Below are 20,552 nucleotides of genomic sequence, written 5' to 3'. Positions count from 1 at the left end.
GAGCAAGGGCGAAGGTGGCTTGAGGCCAAGGTCAAAACAGGGCAACAAAAGGTGTCAAAACCGAGCGATGAGGTCATTTCCAAATTTTGGTCGCGATTATGGACTAGCCTCTGACCATAGAAGATTTCATACTTCTTCTAGATGGTGGTCCATAGGGAATTGCCCATCGACCCATGGTTGGAGCAGAAGCCCGTGGATGGGAGGTGCCTCTATTGTGTGGACAGACACCTTCCCCAATGCCTGTGGAATAACTCATAGCATAGACGATCTAGCAAGGGGCCCTTTGGATCATGGCAAGGTCACAAAGCACGATGTAGGACTTGACCTACGAAATGGCAACCTAGCTGACAAAGATCCACCCTTTTTCGATAGACACAATTACACCAACCTAAAGGGTCCAAGGACAAAGGGTTCTCGTGATTGAGGTTCTAGAGGTGACCCCTCCCTCTCGTCCACGACCAAAGGACAATTGTAGGCCAAAAATGCTATGCCATGCCCTGTATCCAAAAAAGTGCCTGATCACAATAGCTAGTAGACTGTTGAATTCAAAATCTCTGATTCAAAGAATGTTGTTAGACAGGGTACTCTGTAGATATGCATCCCTTCTAGTGTGTGCCTTTAAGCATTTATATGTCCATGCTCCTGCCTAAACGAGAAACAATACACAGAAGTCAATTTGCAGGCTAGGTATTGTGCTTAAAGCAATAAATCTTTGAGCCTTCAACATTTGCAGAAAAACGAAGAGGCATACGAGACCAAAAATCTGAATTGCATCAAAAGACACCCCTGTGTGTAGGCCTATTAGGTAACTAGTGCATCTCTACAAACCTAACGTGAACTGAAACTGAAAAAAAAGATGGAAACGGATGGAGGAAGAGGTAAGAGAGATACAAGACTTACAAACCAATTGTCAAAAGGTCAAAAGAAGAGGGAGGCAGATCCAAGGAAGGAGGAGATCTAGAGATCGAATGAGAAGTTAGGTGGCCCAGAAAACTGTCCACTCTCATTCAGATTAAAGTGATCATTTCACGAATGTGTGGAGAGAATGTGTTTACATTGAAGGTTAGTGTCTTAAATTATCTTAAATTTTAACCATATATGGATGATTAACTGATCAGTGTTTGGGATCCACTCCAATCAGCACAAGGGCAAGAGTGACTTGGTATCTTTGTGCAAGTGCTACTAGCTGAAAATCATCAAAAAATACAGGAGATATAAATATGGCAGATATGCATCAAATGCAGAGAGGGAAAGGGAAAAAAGGCACATCATGGACGAGCAACTTGTGTGGCTCTCGAGTACATGAGAGAGAGAGTTCACCTCTACTGTGTGTACTTGATTCCAAAACTTGTGCGTGTCTCGCACGTTTGAGAGGTTGCTGAAGCTCAAGCTGAAGTCATTCCTAACCAGCCACAAGTAGGACCCCTAACTATGTCACAGGAGAAAAGCTTGAAGTCATGGGATAGTAGAAATATAACGTGAGACATTGTAGCTCCATTCTTACTGAAAATAACTATATTGACCATCTTTGTTGGGTGCAAATAAAATATTGCAGGCGCAGCACTAAGCAACAAGTGATATCTGCAACTAACATGTCATCAAGTGCCACTAAGGGTTCTCTTGGGCTGCTCCTTTTGTTGTGAGGGAACCATCTCCACACAAAAATGGCGTGTGTTTGAATCCATTCTCACATATTTTTACTTCAAATAACATACAATATACATAATTAACGAGGAGGGAGAGACAAAAACTAAACCACAATCGGTACCCACGATTATGAAGTTGAAGCATTTATACTGTTTATAAAGTTTTAATGACATAAAAAATTGCCAGTGCATCTGTATTAGCAAAGCAGCTCTCCTCCAAATAAACAGAACAAACAAAACCACGATTGTCTCGTTATACACAAAGAACACTAGAAAAAAGTTAGCACAGGCTTCACTGATGTACTTTGACTTAAAGTGCTGACACACTGCCTACAAGCTATAGCATGGTGTTCGGACCCCAGTGGCTTCTTAACTCAATGTTTCTCTCCATCAAAAGTCATGAAAAAGCAGTCTTTCTAGACCTCAGCTGACCGGTCAGAAACGAAACACACCCAAAAGGTCTGGTGTTTGAACAATCCAAAATTTTCTAATGAATAACTCAAGCACAGCTAATGCAAGGGTCTTTGACAATTGTAAAATGCTGAAATCATCAGACAGGCCACCAAACACAACAGCATCTCAAGATCCATTGGGCCTAGGTATTATCCCATTAATGCAATTCCATGTCTTTCACTTCAAAGGCGTTCAAGTGCCCAATGCTAGCAAATCCAATGCGCAACTTTAAATTAACCAAAAGGGGGAATCAACAGGTTGCCTTGTAAAGGCTATAAGCAATGTCCTTTAAACAGAAAGGCATCCCTATCAGGTTTCAGGTCCTACAACCCACCTAAACTGCTTCACCTGCGCTTTTGTCCAGTTGCTTCCTCCCAAACTGCCAAAACATGATCTTGAATCATTTTTACCCCAACACCATGTTTCACCTATGATACATGTAAAATCCTCAAGTAAGTATAATAGTTACGAATGCATACAGTTCTGCATGTCACCATACAACTTAAATATGCTTGTGAATAAACCACACTCCTACACGAGAGCCGGATGCTAATGTGGGCCATGAATATATTCCAGCATAAACATGAGATATAATAAAAACCATTGACAGCATAAAATAAATTTCAATTGAAGAGTAAACACAGAATGACTTCGCAATTCACTTTGAGAACGTTCTAGATCACCGATTTCATATCAGAAGAAGATAAGTCAATTTGGAGAGTTATGGTCCTTTTGTTTGAGTCATCCTCTGTTGGTTTTGTGAGGATGACCTCTCTTTGGGCTCTTCCCAGTAGAAATCTTCAACGCTGGTCACTAGAATTACTTATTCCATGGGAACTCTTACACAGCACAGACTCATTTAGCCCAAGTCATCCAAGCTATACAAAAGAACGACAGAGGCAAGTATTCAGACAAAAGATTGGGGAAGGTTAGCTCATCTCAGCAGCATGCATCTTTGCCCTCTAACAAAGGCTTCTGGACCCAATTCTATGACAAATAGCTGGATTAGACAATTCTCTGTTCCTGTTTTTAGACATTAGTCTTGTCTTTCGCTGTGATTCCCATGTTTTTGGCTTTTCTAATCCCTCAAATTTCAAAGCAAGAACTAGTTACATCTAATTTTTTCGAACCTTTCTGGTATCTCAATGGACCTACCTATTTTTCGATTCCCTACCTCATCCTACTGGCTGAGACGGGTATGATGCCTCTCGAAGGGAAGGCATTATGCCAATTCATGGCTTACCTCAACAAAGTTGAGAAGATGGATGCCGGCAGGATACCTCACGAGGCATTGGAAGCTACACAAACCACTGGATGGCCCCGAGATGGGATGAAATGGTTGGAATTATGGCTGCTGATATACCAGAGGATGCATGTGAGATCAAGGAAATAGTAACACAGAAGATGCTACAAAAATTATGGCAAGACCCCATCTACAAACGGGAAATTAATCCAATGCACAGCTATGGGATACAAAAATACCTTGGGGAAGAGGCATCTAATATGCAAATGAGAACCAGATCACATGATAGTGGAGAAGAGAAGGTGGGCAAGAACTAAGTTCCCAAGGGAAGAAAGAATGTGCAAAATCTGCCCCACAGGGGAGGTGGAAATGAACAGCACATACTCCTAAGATGTCGGGCCTATGCACACATCAGAGAAAGACGTGGTCACGATAAAATCTATTAGATCAGCTAGCTACAAAGCTAGGAAATTATCTAAAAGAAGATTTGGAACACTGCAACAAGGTATTTGGACTAGCATACAAGCTAACTCAACAACTACTAGCTACATAGCAAGTGTATGATATTTTCTTTCACCGGATGCTAGTCCCATAGATCTTTAAGGGTCTCAAGAGGACTTTAATACAATCATATCATATCATCTCTCTCTCTCTCTCTCTCTCTCTCTCTCTCTCCCTCTCCTCTCCTCTCCTATCCTGTCCTGTCCTGTCCTGTCCTGTCCTGTCCTGTCCTAGCCTATCCTATCCTATCCTATCCTATCCTATCCTAGCCTAGCCTAGCCTATCCTATCCTATCCATCCCTATCCTATCCTATCCTATCCTATCCATCCCTAGCCTATCCTAGCCTAGCCTATCCTATGCTATCCATCCCTATCCTATCCTATCCATCCCTACCCTACCCTATCCTATCCATCCCATCTATCTATCTATCTATCTATCTATCCTATCCTATCCATCCCATCTACTTATCTATCTATCTATCTATCTATCTACTAGCCTAGCCTATCCTATCCTAGCCTAGCCTAGCCTATCCTATCCTATCCTATCCTATCCTATCCATCCCTAGCCTAGCCTAGCCTAGCCTAGCCTATCCTATCCTATCCTATCCATCCCTATCCTAGCCTAGCCTAGCCTAGCCTATCCTATCCTAGCCTAGCCTATCCTATCCATCCCTATCCTATCCTTCCCATCCCTAGCCTATCCTATCCATCCCTAGCCTATCCTATCCTATCCATCCCTAGCCTATCCGATCCTATCCATCCCATCTATCCTATCCGATCTATCCTATCTATCCCCTCCCTCCCTCCCTCCCTCCCTCCCTCCCTCCCCCCCTCCCTCCCCCCGCCCTCCCGCCCTCCCTCCCTCCCTCCCTCCCTCTCTCTCTCTCTCTCTCTCTCTCTCTCTCTCTATATATATATATATATATATATATATATATATATATATATATATATATATATATATATATATATAAAGGTAGCACCAGCGGCAACAACTAGCCTTTTTTTTTTAAAACAAAAAAAGGAACTCCTATTAATCCTACCGGAAATAAACCCTCAAGCCTGGCAGAGGCCAGCCTGCATCAACTTACTCGATCAGTTCCGTGCCGCATCATGACCCACAGAGGGACACCTACCGTGGACATCATTTTCACCTTTTGGGAGACCATAGATTGGGCCAAGGAGGAGTCTTAGCCCCTAGCTATCCTTCTCTTGGATTTTGTGAAGGCTTATGATAAGGTGGAGTGGTCCTTTCTAGAGGGCACTATGCGCCAGTTGGGCTTCAGAGACCAGCAGATCCAGGGGATTTCAGCCCTTTATGCAGGGAGCTCGAGCCAGATGCTCATTGGTGGCCACTTTGGCGAGGCTTTCCCTCTTTCCCAGACGGTACGGCAGGGCTGCCCCTTGCCCCCTTCCTCTTCCTCGTTGTAGCCGGGGCCTAGAGGCAGTTAGAGGAGCTTTGGCCATCTATTGTGAGGCCTTAGGGGCTCGAATCAACTGGACCAAGTCGGTTTGTTTCTTCACAAGGATGGAGGAGGTCCCGTAGGTTCGAGACTGGGGAGCATCCTTTGGTTTTCAGAGGATCTTGCGAGGGCAGATAGCGAGATATTTGGGTTGTCAGGTGGAGATCAACATCACCGCGGAGCAGCAGATTGCCGCAATCCTTAAGAGTGTGCGGCGGAAGCTTCTATATTGGAGCTCGGTCAAACTCTCTCTAGCAGGGAGGGCTCTCGTAGCCAACTAGGCTCTCTTAGCTACGGCTTGGTATATTGCTTCTTGCTGGTGCTTTTATGGGCGCTGCATGGGACAACTAAGGCGCCTGGTGCGCAATTTCCTCTGGGCCGACCCAAACGGCATGACGAACACCACGGCCAGGGTTGCTTGGCAGACAGTCATTATGCTGCAAGATAGAGATGGTTTTTGAATCATTGATCCAACTTGCCCAGGGAGATTCGTGTTCATGCTTGCTGCTCTCCCAGGGTTTCCCGAGCTTTTCAATCTGTTGATTGCTTTTCGGGAGCTTTCCTACTGCCTCAGAACCTTCAAATCCTATTGCTTTGTTGAAGCTAGCCTATCTCTTTACCAGGAACAGCCACATGGTTGTTTTGCTGGCCTCTCTCTTGCCAGGACTCCCTTGACAGGAATCAAAGCTGCCAAGACAGATTTGGCTGACTTCTCTCCTGCCAGGACTCCCCTAGTGGGTATCAAAGCTGCCAGGTCAAAACCCTCAGCTAGAATAGGAAGAAGGGTTGCCATGGAATGTTGCACTAGACTGGAATGCCTTTTCTGTGGTTGCATAGCAAAACGGAAGTGCTTGTGAACGAATTATTCAGTTGGCTGTCTGTGGGCTGATGCATTGTGGTGCTATTCTTGTATTTGCATGCCTTTTGAATAAAAGATAAAGAAATACCGAAAGGGACGCTAAGTTTAGGGCCAATCTAGTGTCCATGGGGGCGATCTAGCTCTCAGTTGTTGTGTTCTAAGTTGATTTGGATTGCTGTGGAAAGTTCTAAGTGGCTGTAATTTATCAACTGTTCATTGCCCTTTGGAGAGTTACAGTGGTTCCGTTGTCGAGACATCACCAACTTTCTCAAGGGAGTGAGACCTGTGGTTGTTCTGGATGATGTTGCGATAAGGGATATGACCATCGCTCTCAAGAGGTGAGGCCTGTGGTTTCTAAGAGAATTCAACCAAGATGTGCAGTGAAAGCACAAGATGTGCCAAAGTATATGCCTCATGAGGAACAGCCACAGACAAAGGAACAATACGAGATCTTGATTCAAGAACAGTTATTGGCACACAGTGGTAGAGTTTCCTCGACGCTATTTGGATGTGATGTGGATGGAGGAGGGTGAACTGGCGGATTCACCTCTGTTGATGCAACTCTACTTTTCAATTTCAGTTGTGGTTTTCAGGATCAGTAGAGTGTTGGTTTGGAGCATTGCCTGATGCTCAAAAGGGGGGTAGCACCTCCACTCCCTTGGTTCAACCCACTCCTGGGGTGCAGGAGGGAGAACAGGAGGGGGAGGACGGCTCACCGAAGAAGAGGCTACCACTGAGCCTACTGCAGCTCCATTGCCTTTGTGTTGCACCAGTGGTTGTGGTCTCAGGCCCTCTTCTTGTGGCGGCGGGGGCTTGGTAGATGGGATGGCTGATGCCGGAACCTCGGAGGATCCCGCCTCATCTTGCTAAACCTGTGTGCCCGAGGCCCCAGTGGCATGTGGGCCCTCGGAAGGTAGAAGAAAGTCTCGTCCTCTGGCGTGCTGAGGGGGTGGGGCGCTCCTTGGGTGTACATCTTGTGCCTGGGAAGGTGCCTCGCTCTCTTCCCGCAACTTCTCCTTTGCCTTGGTCTGTCTCCTGTAGTTCCATTCACCATGCTTTCTTCCACTTCCCCTCGGATGGCTCCACCCAAGGGGTCTGGGACTCATGATGTTGATGCTATTGACGCTGGTGCTGTTGGCTATAAGCCTATTGAGGTCTCGTTGCCTGTGTCGCACTCTATGGTCTCTAGTGCATCTGCTGTTGGGGGGGGGGGGGGGGGGATCGTCTCTAACCTCCAGGGCAATCCTGTGTCACATGCACCATTAGCAGTCGGCATCTAAGGCACTGGCCCGAAGGGCGTAGCTCCCCCCCGTCTAGTGTCTCAAGGTAGACTTCCTATAGGAGCGACTCTGAGCACTGCACCACTAGCCAGAGTCTAGGGACCCCTTCCTCCGCTACAACCGCAGCTGCTGTGTTCGTTGGGGACTCCAACATTATGCCAAAAGCTGAACCAACGGACATGAGAATGGCTCTGTACTCTCTTGGTAGCCCCGGGAAGCGGAGCATCACCAAAAAGCGCGGTACACGGTTTGTCATGTCCATATCCTCCACCGTAAAACCATGGTACCAAGGAAAAATACCAAGTGCGGGCGGAGGAAGATCGGACTCTTCTCCACAAGGCTCAAGGGTAAGTGCAGCTGTAGGAGAAAGACTCCCCTACCATAGATGGTGATCTCCTGGATATGGTCACCCTCCACTGCTAAGCTTGCCTAGAGCCAATCACGAATCTGTTGCCTCCTAGGAGTAAGGCCCAGGATCCTGCCTACCACTACTTTGTCCTAGAGTGATTGAACTGCTTTTTCAACCTGTTGCTTATATTCCAGAGAGAGAATGACCTTGACCGTAGTGGGATTCAAGGGTGCTGCCATAAGAGCCCCTCTGGCCAGACTAGGGTCACCACCAAGGAACGACTACTCCAAGATAATGCAATGTAACCACTAGGAAAAATTCACATTCAATGTGCAGAAAACAGGCCAAAACACCCTCAGATCTTTGCCTTGGCCCATGGAATTAATTGCACTGAAGTGTCTACAGTTTTAATCCGTTGGAGGCCAAGTTAGTCACCGTAAATTCCTAAAAAGTAGAAATTCATGTCTCCGTGACAGACCCCCCTCTTGAAACGAAGCAAATGTCCTCATTTGCTGGTTCAAAACAGCAAGCACAAAAATCAGAAAACTGAAAATACTTAGTGGTAGAATCTGCCAATATTACAGGTTTGTTCAGATGTGTGCTTGAAACATCAGAAATGCATAAACAGCATTAGAAAAATCAGAAAATATATACAAGGTATGGCTTGGTAGAGCTCGAGATAACCAGCCATTCCATATATATAAACAGAAACTGACAATGACTAGTACACTGATCTCGTGGTACCAACAGTGTCACCAAGCGACCTCTAGATATCCCCTTCTTCGCATCCTCCATCCCCTCCACCCCCACAACCATAGTTGCACGAAACGGCTGTTTCAAGGCAGGAAACGGAAACAGCAAAACGGAAACGGTGTTTCTTCACCGTTTCGTAAAACCTGTTTTTGCCCTACACCCCCAAAATCGCGATTTCGCCGCCTGGCTCCTTTTTTCGCCGCCTCCCGCCCATTGCACTCCTATGCATCCTTGCTGCTCTCTCCACCTTCTCTAAGCTCTCTCCATCCCTCCATCCTTTGCTCTTGGACTCTCCATCCCGTTTTCCTCGGACCTCCATCCTTCTCTCTCCATCCTCTTCATCCTTCTCTCCATCTTCTCCATTCTGCAAGCTGCAGCTTGGCAACCTGCTCTCCATCCTTCTTCTCTCCATTCTCTCTTTAATCTTACCTGTAACCTCTCCATCCTCCTTCACTTCTACCTCTGAACCTCCAGGCTCCTTCCACCTCTCCATCCTCTTTTACCTTGCCAAACTTGTTAGTCATGATACATGTTGATTTCAGATTATTGAAGCATCATTCAAGAATTTAGAATCATAGAGGCATGAATGATGCATTGATGCTTGAAGCTTCAAGTATAGATAATTGTATTATGTATGATTTGCACTCTATTGATAATTATATTATGTATAAAAAATAAAATTTTATACATAAATTGTATCATATTGCCGTTTCTTCCGTTTCCGTTTTGGCGGGGGCCGGAAACTCCGTTTCTTCCGTTTCCGTTTCGGCTCGTAACTATGCCCACAACTTGCTATAGCATCTGTCACCACCCGCCCCTCCCTCCTCCTCTCCCCCGCCCCACCCCCTCCCGCTCCGCCTTTTACCTCACATGAGGCCCTTCCCCTTCCTCCGCCTCCACCCCCAAGAGGCGACCCCTTAGTTCGCGGGCAGGCAGAGGGAAAGCCTGGGCCTCTCTTCCACCATCCTCCCTAAGACGGAGACTCCCCCCCTTGCAGGCAGACCACATCCTCTCACGACACAGCCTCTTCGACCATGTACAAAACGGGTGGCCGCTTCTTTCAACCACCAGGTCCGAGACCGTGCCTTGGATAGCCTTTGCCGAGGGACTACGACTATCAAACTATCTTGAGGTCCTCGATGCGTATCCTCTATCTGTGGAGAGATATCATGCTGATTCTATAGTCCCTTAATGGGGGGTCTATCAACGTGTTTGGTTTTCGTACCCGCCCGTTTTAAGGATTTTCACTTCACATCCAATGGAGAGGAGCAGTGGACCCCGTCGTTATTCGACTACATGATGAGTGAGCAGATGTATCACATGATGGAGCAATGGATGGGCCCACGGGGAATCGACCTGTGGCTCAACCATGGGGACTTTGCCATTTATCAGCTAGGATTTTCCGCATTGAGCACAGGAGAGGGCTTGGCAGTAGCATTGATCCATATTCCCCCAGAGGTGGAGATCACGCATCCGACCTACTAGACCTTCAACAGTGCGCTGACAGGTTTGAGGTAGATGTTTCCTTCATGATGTAGTGGGCACATGAAAGGTAGACATTGAACCAATCATACCCCTAGTGCCCAAACGAACGGATATGGACTACTCCCCTTTCAAGCCCCCCCCCGCCCCGACATCACAAACCTTCGAGACTGTGATGTAAGCTCCCACACACTCACGAGCCTTGTTCACTATGGCATCTGTCCCATGAGTTGTACCATGGTCAGCTGGAATGTGCACTGTCTCCATGATCGTGCAAGGAGCCAACCACACTTGCAGAGGGCAGTGGTAGGACGAGCAATGGATTTCCTTCTAGTCTAGGAGCATATGTTTTCAGGCCAGAAGGTGTGGTCTCCTGTCGTAAGCCGCAGTGGAGGAGTTTGCATTTTGGTGTCTCAGGCAGTGGCACCCCAGGTGTGATCACGAGAAACTTATCACAGGCCGAGGGGTTTGGATGGCCCTCTACATGGGCGAGTCCAGGATTAGTATCATGAATGTCTATGCACCATCCTGCCCATAGCACCGCCCAGCATTGACGGAGTGCCTCCCGGATATAGACTCTTGGGTTGTTGGGGGCGACTCAACAATCTAGAGTTTGAGGAGGAAAGACAAGGACGTGCTTCATACACAAATGTCGGCAACAAAGAGGAGCACCTGGGAGCAATTCATCTTTGCGGTTAGTGGTAGAGACCCATGGAGGAAGGCGGAGTTCACTAGGACGCCAAGCAGCCTACTCTTTTCCTTTGGACAGAGGAGACATGATCGACTGCTGGAACACCTAGACCGTTTCTATGTTGGGGACTAGGTGCTCATAGAGGAGGCTCTATAGGTATTCTGGCATGCACCACTCTATCGGACCACTCCCCTACGGTGCTACACCTTGATCAGCCCCGTAGAGGTCTCCCCCAAAAGGGGGTTCGCATCCCAGATAAGCTACTTCAGGACGAGGAGGTGCAACAGGCAATTGCAGAGATCTGGCAACAGCTATAGGAGGGGGGCCTATTGACCACCTAGCTGTCTTATCCGATTCAAAGGAGCAACACAGAGCTACAATCGCAAGCCCTCAGACAGAGACAGGCTCTTCAAGAGCGGGAGAGAGGCTTGCGAACAGGACCCAGCTTCCATCGAGACTCAAAGAGCAGGATTTAGGCTCTCAATGGCTTAGTGATCACTACGAGAGCACGAGGCTAGAGCTCCAAGCCAGGGAGGTCCGTCGAGCAGAGTTCTCGTACCATTCCTCTCGCGCCAAGTGGTTCAACAAGTGTATAGGATGACCAGCCAGTTTTACACACCATAGGGCCTCAATCAACAGGGACTCAGCTCCAGAGACTGTAGGATGAGCATGGATGGATGCACTCAGCCCCACAGGAGATCCTTGATGATCACAAACTTCTACTGGCAGCTGTTCTAGTCATAGATGGAGACCCCCTGAGTCATCTTAGCCCGAGAGGCAATCTGGGACCAGGTTCCATCAGTGAACCCGATGAGCGTGAGTAAACAGTTAGAGACACTGTTCACGGATGAGGAGCTGTGGGAGGCCCTCCCTCCCCATAAGTGCCCCAGGGGGGCAGGTCTGACTCCGTCATGTCTGTATGCACATACTAATAGATCAATAATCTGCATGTTAACATCCACAGAGTACGGAATGGTATGTAGAAGTTAGTCGGTAGCTTCAGTACATTTGGGCTGAGCCCCAGGCCCAACTCTGTGGTTAGCATCAATGGAGGGGCAACTAAGAACTGCAGGCCATCATGGAATCACAAAAAATGAAGACTTTTTCTACTGTCACTTCGGCCTCAACTCTCACCAACCGGCTTTTCTAGCTATGGCTGCTGCCCTGACGCCCACCCCATACGCAAAGAGGAAGATTATTTCAGACACGCAAGAACAAGTTTATTACTTAGAACAGGAAACCCGAGATCTCAAGCTTTGATTTGCAGCTTGGAAAGGAAAGTGCAGGATATGGACAACAATGGAAAGCATAAATTAAAAGTACCATTCAAAGACCTGGAATGTATCTCGTTAGGATGATAAGTATCCCCTATTGTTCAGATAGGTTAGCTTTTGCCTAGAGGGAACATTGGAGACATAGGCCTGTAAAGGTGTTATTGTGCCCAAATTATGCGCAGAAAAGGAATGAGAAACGTGAACTATCATATAGCAGGCGAATTAGTCACCATACAGTGCAAGCACATAGTGTGATCCATATTCTATCTAATGGTGTAATAGTCTTCATATCCCCTGACCATATTTTGGGAAATGAGGACCTCTAGAGGCTAGGAGGCGGTGGGTCGGAGACCCCTGTACCCAGCTGGACATAGGGGCTGGTCACATGGTCCCTTGTCAGCCTTCCAGGACTATCTATGATCCTAGGGGGTGATTGTCTATGGCCTCTTCTTTCCCTTATCTGATAGGTCTCACATCATAAGGCTGATGCCTACTAATGCATGCAAATCCACATGCATCCCCGATTGGATGCATGTAGTTGAAATGCTCTTCCATGGACTTCAATACTTACTCCCTCCATTCAGATGCATCATCACATTTCAACTGCTTCATTTGCCAGTTGGTGCTATAAGCTTGTTCAGCTTTTCCTCTGTTCATCAAGACACATAAATATCAATGATACATAGACAAAATCTCACAAAGATCTCCTGGACTGAAAAACATCTTCCTTGACTTGACTCATTTAACAGAAATTCAAAAAAACCTTCCTGCAATTACTGAAGAGACAATCTCCAAACAATGTACCATCTAATGATTTAATGAAATCTCAGGACTTTTCTCTTTTTTCAGTCCTTTGGATCTTGATGTTCCTTGAGCTCCACTTGGATGAGGTTAAAAGCAAGGTACGGTACTCAAAACCATGGGTCTCCAAGACTCTCACGTTCCTCAAAGCTACAAAAGCTCTGGCAGTTTGCAATCCTATTTCATATGATCAGATGCAGCAACAGCAGAAAATATTCACATGTGTTGGCTGTGTGAGGATGCACATCCACAAAAGTTGTAGAGTCGTTATACCTGCGCAGATACAAAAGGTCCTCCATCCCGCATTCTGAAAGCATCTTGCTCCATTACTTTCAGATTTGCGCCCACAGCCTCTGCCAAATCAGTCTTGTTGATCACCTGTTCTCCAATTTGAGGTGAATTAGAAGTCGCACCACATTTTGCAACTTATCAGAGTAAAGCATATCCACTGACATGTATGTGACAATTTCTGCAAGTTGGAGGTGAAACTTGTGCTCGATGATCAATTAGGTGTGAAGGTGTTATTAAAGCAAACGATTGCAATGCTATGTCTGCATGACACAATCCCCAGATGATGCAGGAAACCCACCTCCCCCCCCCCCCCCCAAAAAAAAACAAACAAACAAAGAAATCTTACTAAAAGATCAGCCTGAGTGATTCCCGGGCCTCCTTTGCGAGGAATCTTATCACCTCCAGCAACATCAATAATATATATAATGTAGTCTGCCAGCTCCCGGCTGAAGTTGGCAGCTAAGTTATCTGTGAACCAGGAAGAAAGAGAAGACAAAGCTAAGGCCACATAATCCAACACTCATAATTTATCCATCCAGATCCCAAAATGCATAACCCACTGGAAAGATCATATCAAGAAGCACCCCAGATTTGGTTGGGGAAAAGTCTACATTTCAAATATCTTTCCGCTGCATCAACCTGGACCTATCAAAATGGAAAATTCCAAGAATTTAGATTTTTCTACATCTGCAGTAAGCTAGCAGTCAAGAGACAATGTTAACAGTCTCAAATGCTATTTTACACCAATCAGCGCCATATCTGGATCCCTACTTGGGTTTGTGAGGGATGCTTGCTTACAAAGGAAATAAGAGTATTCAATACAGCAGATGTGAATAAAGATTGAGTTAGTTATAGTGAATTTAGCTGTGCATGTGGTAAGTAGGCTCATTTATTTTAGCACCGTGAAAAGCGCTTTAACTGATATATTTTCTGTCATTCGAATCCCACTGTTCTCTCCCACACAACTCTCATACACTTTCCTTGCTGGAAGTTCCTCACACCCCTCTCACTCCCTTCTCTCTCCCTGTCCCTCACCCATCCCTCACTACTCATTTCCCCCCAGCCATTGCCACTCCCTGGTAACATGTACCTTTCTCTATCCATCTATGCACCTCCGTTACACTAATAAAACAGCCTGACACCGGCCTCTGCAGTTCTCTCCTCTTCGCCCTCTGCTGGCTAGACTCAGCTCACCCACTCTGTTGGGCAAACTAGTGCTTAGCTATGGATTTAGCTCATTGAATTTCCCTTTGGGTAGTCAGGCGGTTAAACTATCAAAAAGATTCCAAGAGTGACAGGTAGACCTTAGGGTCTAGAGGATCACATGTTATGACTCCAAGTCATAGCATGGCGTGTTAATTTTAAGGGGCCACATGATGTGGAATGCCTCATATATCCCTCACGGATGGAAGGGATAGGTGCCACATGGCACCATTTCATTGGTCAATCATGCATGGCTTTGCCACATCCTGCTTTCTTTGTGCACTCTTTTCCACAATTAGGAGAGCATTGTAGCTAGTGATTGGAATTTTTCAATCTTCAATAATGCACTGGCATTGTGCATGTGTGTTCGAGACTCGAGTATCAGAGCAAGGTTGGAATAGACCTGTGTACCCCTTATTGGACAGTCTTCGAGCTTCATGTGCACACACTCGAACTAGAGTATTTGCACCTTTCAAGTTCCTCTGTGAGAATGAAGGCAAGGAACACACCTCCACTGTGACCATGCACCTGCAATTGAAAAACCAGGAGTGCAAGAAGTTAAGTTAAGGGATGGTGGATGCTTTGGAGCAGGATATAATTGACCATAAGGAAGAAGAAAACGGGACAGATTCCAGCCCTATTAAGGGAATACCCAGCAAGGAAACCAAGTCGGAAAACCTCAGGATGGTGTTGGAAGTCAATGTTCCCACCTGTGAGCCCCCATACGAGGAGGACATAGGGGGCATACGAGTCTGAGGGGGAGGGTATATGGTGCAGATCTAGAGCAGCAGTACGGGCTGGCTGAGGCACAGGCGGCAGCAAGAAATGAGCCACATGGGAAGTCCTATATATAGGCCTGCCCAAGCGGGTTGGGCAGCAGGTCAGCCAGCCAACCAGGCTGGTCGGCCCAGTCAGGGAAAACCAACCAGCAGGGCGGTCATCTTCAGGAGGCATCCAGCCCCTATATAAAACCCCCATTCCCCTCCATTGTTTTCCATCTCAGTCCACTGAAGCCTCTTTATTATAAAATTAGGTGCTAGCTCCACGAACTTAATAGAGGGCCTGAGGTTCTCCCTTAGCTCCATCCAGCCCTGTAACAGCCACTAGTGTCTGCAGTCTGCAAGCAATACTGCACGATACAATATGTCCTGGTCGCTATACACAAACGTCATATATTTTCTAACGAATGTCCCACGGCACCTATGAATGGGACCACATAGACACAATGGGGGGTTGTCATGATGCCTCTATCCAGGCAAACCATCCCAAATCTCAAAAGTGACTCCAGTCTTCTATGGAGGCAATGGTCTTCCCTCCCTTGCGGGACAGCACCAGATAATGCCAATGGACTCGCTCTATGTTGCTTTTGCCATGTCACATCTCGTAAGTCTAGCATTTAATTATTTTTCCCGAGAGTTTACAACGTACGCATAGAGCTTGAAAATTTCTGCCCCCTCCCACCACCCCCGCCCGTCCCCAAGGCTTCCAGTCATATTATTTACAATACAGAAAAGTGAGCTACATCAAAGAGACTTGCCTCCTCCAGATTCACATAATAAAATATCAGTTGAGAACTGTGTTGAAAGTTCTTCTAGAGGACCGAGATTGATACTGATATCTTCTCGAACAGCGGCATGTGGGCAACCCCCAGTTTCTATTGCCCTTATCCTCTCAGGAGCAAGAGCACCATGCTTCACCAAAAATTCACCATCTTCCCGAGTGAAAATGTCATTTGTAACCTGCAAGACAGTGGAATCAAAACCATCGTGACAAACATAGAATGCATGGACACTTTTTCTGAAGGAGTAGCTTATGGCTCTGATTGATTGAGTAGAACACGAAAATTGGCCTTGCCTCTTACTGATGCGCTGTACCCTTAATTGATATGGAGCATGATTAGCTTGCAATCTAATTATGCAGTCTTGCTGGCACTCCCACAACAATATAAGCAGTATTTGGGATTTCGTTCCCTTGAAATATCTGATTATCAAGCTTGTCAAAAACATGAGCGTGAATTTGCTAACATGATCTACCATGGCACTTACATGAATTGTGTGGCAAGCTTTCTTGTCTTGGACGGGATGATTGGCATCATTTCTGAATATAGTAATGTTCTAATAGTTTATTTCAACATATTATGCACTCCATTTCAGCTTGCATAGACTGCCAAATACACCATGATTTGCAAACGTAAAGCAGTAAAGAATAGAAGGTCAATTCTGTCACTTACAACATGATTTGCAAAGGCAGAGTGACAAAGAATACAAGGCATTTCCAATCACTTACCAATGGCCAATGATCTCCCCACAAAATTTGCCAGATACAATTCTGCCTACATCTTTCCTTATTTCTGCCTACATCTTTCCTTATTTTTAGGCCACATTAAAAAGTCATCCTAGTTATTAATCTTCTAAAATTCCTCAAGCCTCTTTGTATGGATGATGTTATTATAAGGATGCTTTGCATGCATTGAGAATAGTGAAAAGATCGACATTATCCCCTAGAGGAATATAACAAAGAAACCTATATAGGCCTCAACATGCCTTTTTAAGTTATAGTCATCTCTTAACACGTGTGAATGCCCCTTCGTTCACATTCAAAGGATTTTTAATGCTAGAGATAAAACTTTAGGTCCATCTTACGTCAGTCTCTCTGCACTAAACAAGTGTGACCAAAAGGGGAAAAAAGACCACCGCCCAGAAACATTCATGCATAGAGAGCATAACACTGCCCACACTAATGCATGGATAGGCATACATGCACACATGTGCGTGTTAATGAATATCAATTCTCGCAAAATTAGAGAGCATTATGAAAAAACTGAAAATGACATGTATAAGATTTGTTGTTTAAAAAACCCCAAAAAGCTAACTGGAAAAGGATAGCATTTTACTGCTGCAATGCTATACTTGTCACGCAAAGCCATACACAAGGCTAACATAAGAGCTGTTTTCCTGGAAATTTTGGGGCATCACAGAGGAAGGTTTAGCTTTAGACGATTCTCTTCAAAAATTTGGCTATCAACAGATTTGATTATAAACCAGGAGACTCCTAATAGCACGATAGGGACAAACCACTCACCCACTCCCAACTGGCCCACCAATTCCAACAGTGAAAGCTCGATCTTTGAAATCTCGATTTGCAAGTCGTTGAGCTCTTCTTGTAAAATATCCAGGTGATTCCAACGGTTCATGCGTATGGGGAGCTAATCCATCATGTGAGTGGTACAGTTTTCCGTCTTTGCCTCTCCAGTAGCCTGCCGCATCCGTACTTCTGGAAAAGGTTTGCAATTCAACAAAAGGAAAACTCGGCGTTCAAGGCCTAATCTCCATGTAGCACAAAAACAAGATATGGAACTTCAAAGAGTGTCAATCTACAAAATCTTGATTAGATCTTCTTCATTCGGTTCCTTATGAGGTCACATGATGAGCTTTTGCATACCAATAAAACTATGATGCAATTTTGCTTTTTTGCTTTTGAACTAGAACTTTTTCACTCCAATCGAAACAGATTGTTAATCCTATCTTCAGGGTGGATATTGTCATTCTTGACTCGCACTTGTCTTGTTGACTAGATGAATAATAGTGCCACGGTCGCTCCGTGTTCTACTATAACGTATTTGAACGTGCAGGAGAGGATTACTTGCATCTATATCATATGCGCTTCTATATGCTCTATGGGTAGGCTAATGTGAAACTGGGAAAAAGAAGCTACACAGGATGTTCGTGGTCATGAGGGTGGGCCGGTTCGTCGTCATGGTTGTGGTGGTGATGGTGGCCGTCTCCGTGGTCGTGGTTGTGGTCGTGGTCGTGGTCGTGGAGATCAGGAGAGTGATGTGCAACGACATTCTCCATCTCTTGGGACAGGGAAGCAATCCTGTTGCCACAACAGAACTGTCAGCGATCAGAGGAGTCGGACTCTTGAAGTTAAGGATGTACGGAGCATCAGAATCGAAGAGCACCCAGAAGCGCCTAGCGTGTTAGATATTAATGGCAGTTCAAACTTCAGTCGCTCAAGCTCATCCGTATGACAAGGCACACCAGAATGAACTTGGATCACGTGTCCAGTGTGGACTAATGGTTTTCATCATTATAGCTCCATATACTTCATAGTTCTTGGCATTATGTTTTAGAGCCCCATTTTTGTTATGACACACCTTGAAATTGAAATGGTATGATGACTCTTAAAGGATGCGGATTGGTTGCCATGTGTCATAAAAGGCAAGTCTAGCAATAAATAGAGGAAGGCATCAAAAAGGTTTCTTGGTATAGTGAATGTATAGCTTGAGCCCCATTCCATAGGAGTCGAGATGGGCATGCAATTCTAAAATTCAAACCGTTGTAGGAGCTTACCAATACACTTGGACTATAACAACCCAATGTCTCTATCATCTTGTATAATCTAGATGCCCAAATCTAACCTCTTAAATTTCTATTGTAATTTAGTACCATTCAGTAGCATGTCATTGACATAGAGAACAATGATGAGCAATTCCCCGCCTTCCTAACATAAAGGGTGCTCTCATGTGGACTATTTTGCAATCCTTGGCAACTAAGAAAGGCATCTATCTTTGCATACCAAGCTTGCTTCAAATCATACAAGGCCTTTCTTAGCTTGCATAACGTATCTGCCTTTCCAAGTTCCACAAATCCAATGGGCTAAGAAATATAGGCCTCCTTCTGAAGTTCCCCATTCAAGAATGAAATTTTGATGTTGATCTTCCATCCATGAGATTTTGCCAATGTAACCACACACCTAATGGTGTTCATATGAGAAGTGGGGGCAAAGGTTTCATAATAATATATGCCTTTCTACTATGCATAGCCCTTTGCCATGAGATGAGCTTTGCATGGAACCTTTTTATTTTCTCTTGAGCTTGTTCATCCACTTCGTGCCAATTGGCTTCTTGTCAATAGTTAAGTCCACCAACTCCTAAGTATGGCTTTCCTTAATGGAGCCAATCTCCTCTTGCATTGCATGTGTCCAATGCACATTGTCTTGTGCATCATCGAAACAATCAGCCTCGTCTGCCTCAAGTATGTTGCTGACCCAAGCAGACTCATAGTAATGGGCATCCTCGGTGTCTATAGTGCCACTATGTATATGGCTAGGAACTGGTGCAGAAAGCTTGTTGTCCTCAAAAGTGTGGAACAACCAATGAGGTATTGATCTTGCTTCCTACATTGCTGTACTTTCACGCGATACTACATCACCAATCCCTTCTTGAAAAACAAAATCAGCCATAGGCTACACTCGTTTCTCAAGATGGGATTCATGGTTAAACTAAGGCATCACCCACTTGAGCATCTTGTAGCAAATTCTAATTTTCCACTAGCAGATCAGGCACAACATCAACGAAAATGGAAAACCACCTATCAAAGAATTCAAAAAGACGCCAATTTTTTACAAAGCTAGCAAAGGGTGGATCTGCATTTTCAGCACATATAACATCATGACTAGTGATAATCATCTTGGTCATGGGATTATAAATTCTTTACCCCTTACTTTCACTAATTTAGACAATAAAGTGCACTTTTTTGCCTTGTCATCTAGTTTTCATGCAATTCTTGAGGCACATATCCATATGCTACACAAGCAAATGTACAAAAATAGCCCACATTGGGCTTACAACCAAACCATGCTAAGTATTCATGGGGGACTTATTCAAAATACAATTCAAGCACATAATGATTTCCAACCAAAATTTGTGAGGCAACACTTTTCTTTTATCATGCATCTCCCCATTTCTAAACGTGACCAATGTTTCCTTTCAACCTTCCCATTCTCTTAAGGATTCCCGTTCATGTGCATACCTTTTTTCTCTCTTTCTACTCATCATTCGCATTCTACATTGTGCATTCCTTCTTGGCCCCATGCATCATATTCTAGTACTACATGAAGATTCACATTGCTTGATAAAGGGCACACTCTAATGTTCATCTGAACTGGGAATTGCCCTACACACCCAAGTGAAATGAAGAGCCATAAGACAAATGGAACACCAACATAGCTCCACGATTTAAAGTTAATATTTGGTAATACTTTAGAATCAGCTAAGGCATCATGCTACAGGTTATAGTCCAAGGATTTATTTGACACTAATCACACACAATCGACAACAACGACAACCCATCCATGGCCTACATAGGAAAAGCTACATTCAACATAGGTGACACTCAACATTGCATCTTTCATTGGTCTCTCATACACCAACAAATCTAGCAGGCAAGAAACTAGACGGTCTCAATGCACTATACAAGAAT

General features: G+C 45.2%; 1 protein-coding gene across 1 annotated transcript; it reads right to left on the bottom strand.

Moving 5' to 3' along the window:
- Positions 1-2,225: 2,225 nt before the first annotated feature.
- LOC147903047 (urease accessory protein G-like) lies at positions 2,226-18,361 on the bottom strand. The gene is made up of 8 exons (XM_087374137.1): positions 18,251-18,361; positions 18,004-18,165; positions 17,371-17,562; positions 17,183-17,243; positions 15,827-16,028; positions 13,433-13,554; positions 13,069-13,173; positions 2,226-2,527 (listed from the first exon to the last, which is right to left on the bottom strand). Exons 2-8 carry the CDS (start codon positions 18,141-18,143, stop codon positions 2,444-2,446), a joined length of 906 nt encoding a protein of 301 aa, XP_087230263.1. The 5' UTR covers positions 18,144-18,165; positions 18,251-18,361; the 3' UTR covers positions 2,226-2,443.
- Between the last annotated feature and the right edge of the window lie 2,191 nt (positions 18,362-20,552).

The sequence above is a fragment of the Dipteris shenzhenensis genome, chromosome 4 (assembly GCF_047967505.1).
Source record: "Dipteris shenzhenensis isolate YYH24624 ecotype China chromosome 4, Dip_SZ_1.0, whole genome shotgun sequence".
Classification (NCBI taxonomy): Eukaryota; Viridiplantae; Streptophyta; class Polypodiopsida; order Gleicheniales; family Dipteridaceae; genus Dipteris; species Dipteris shenzhenensis.
Note: the sequence above shows the minus strand (reverse complement) of the source record. Positions and strands in the feature narration are given on the sequence as shown.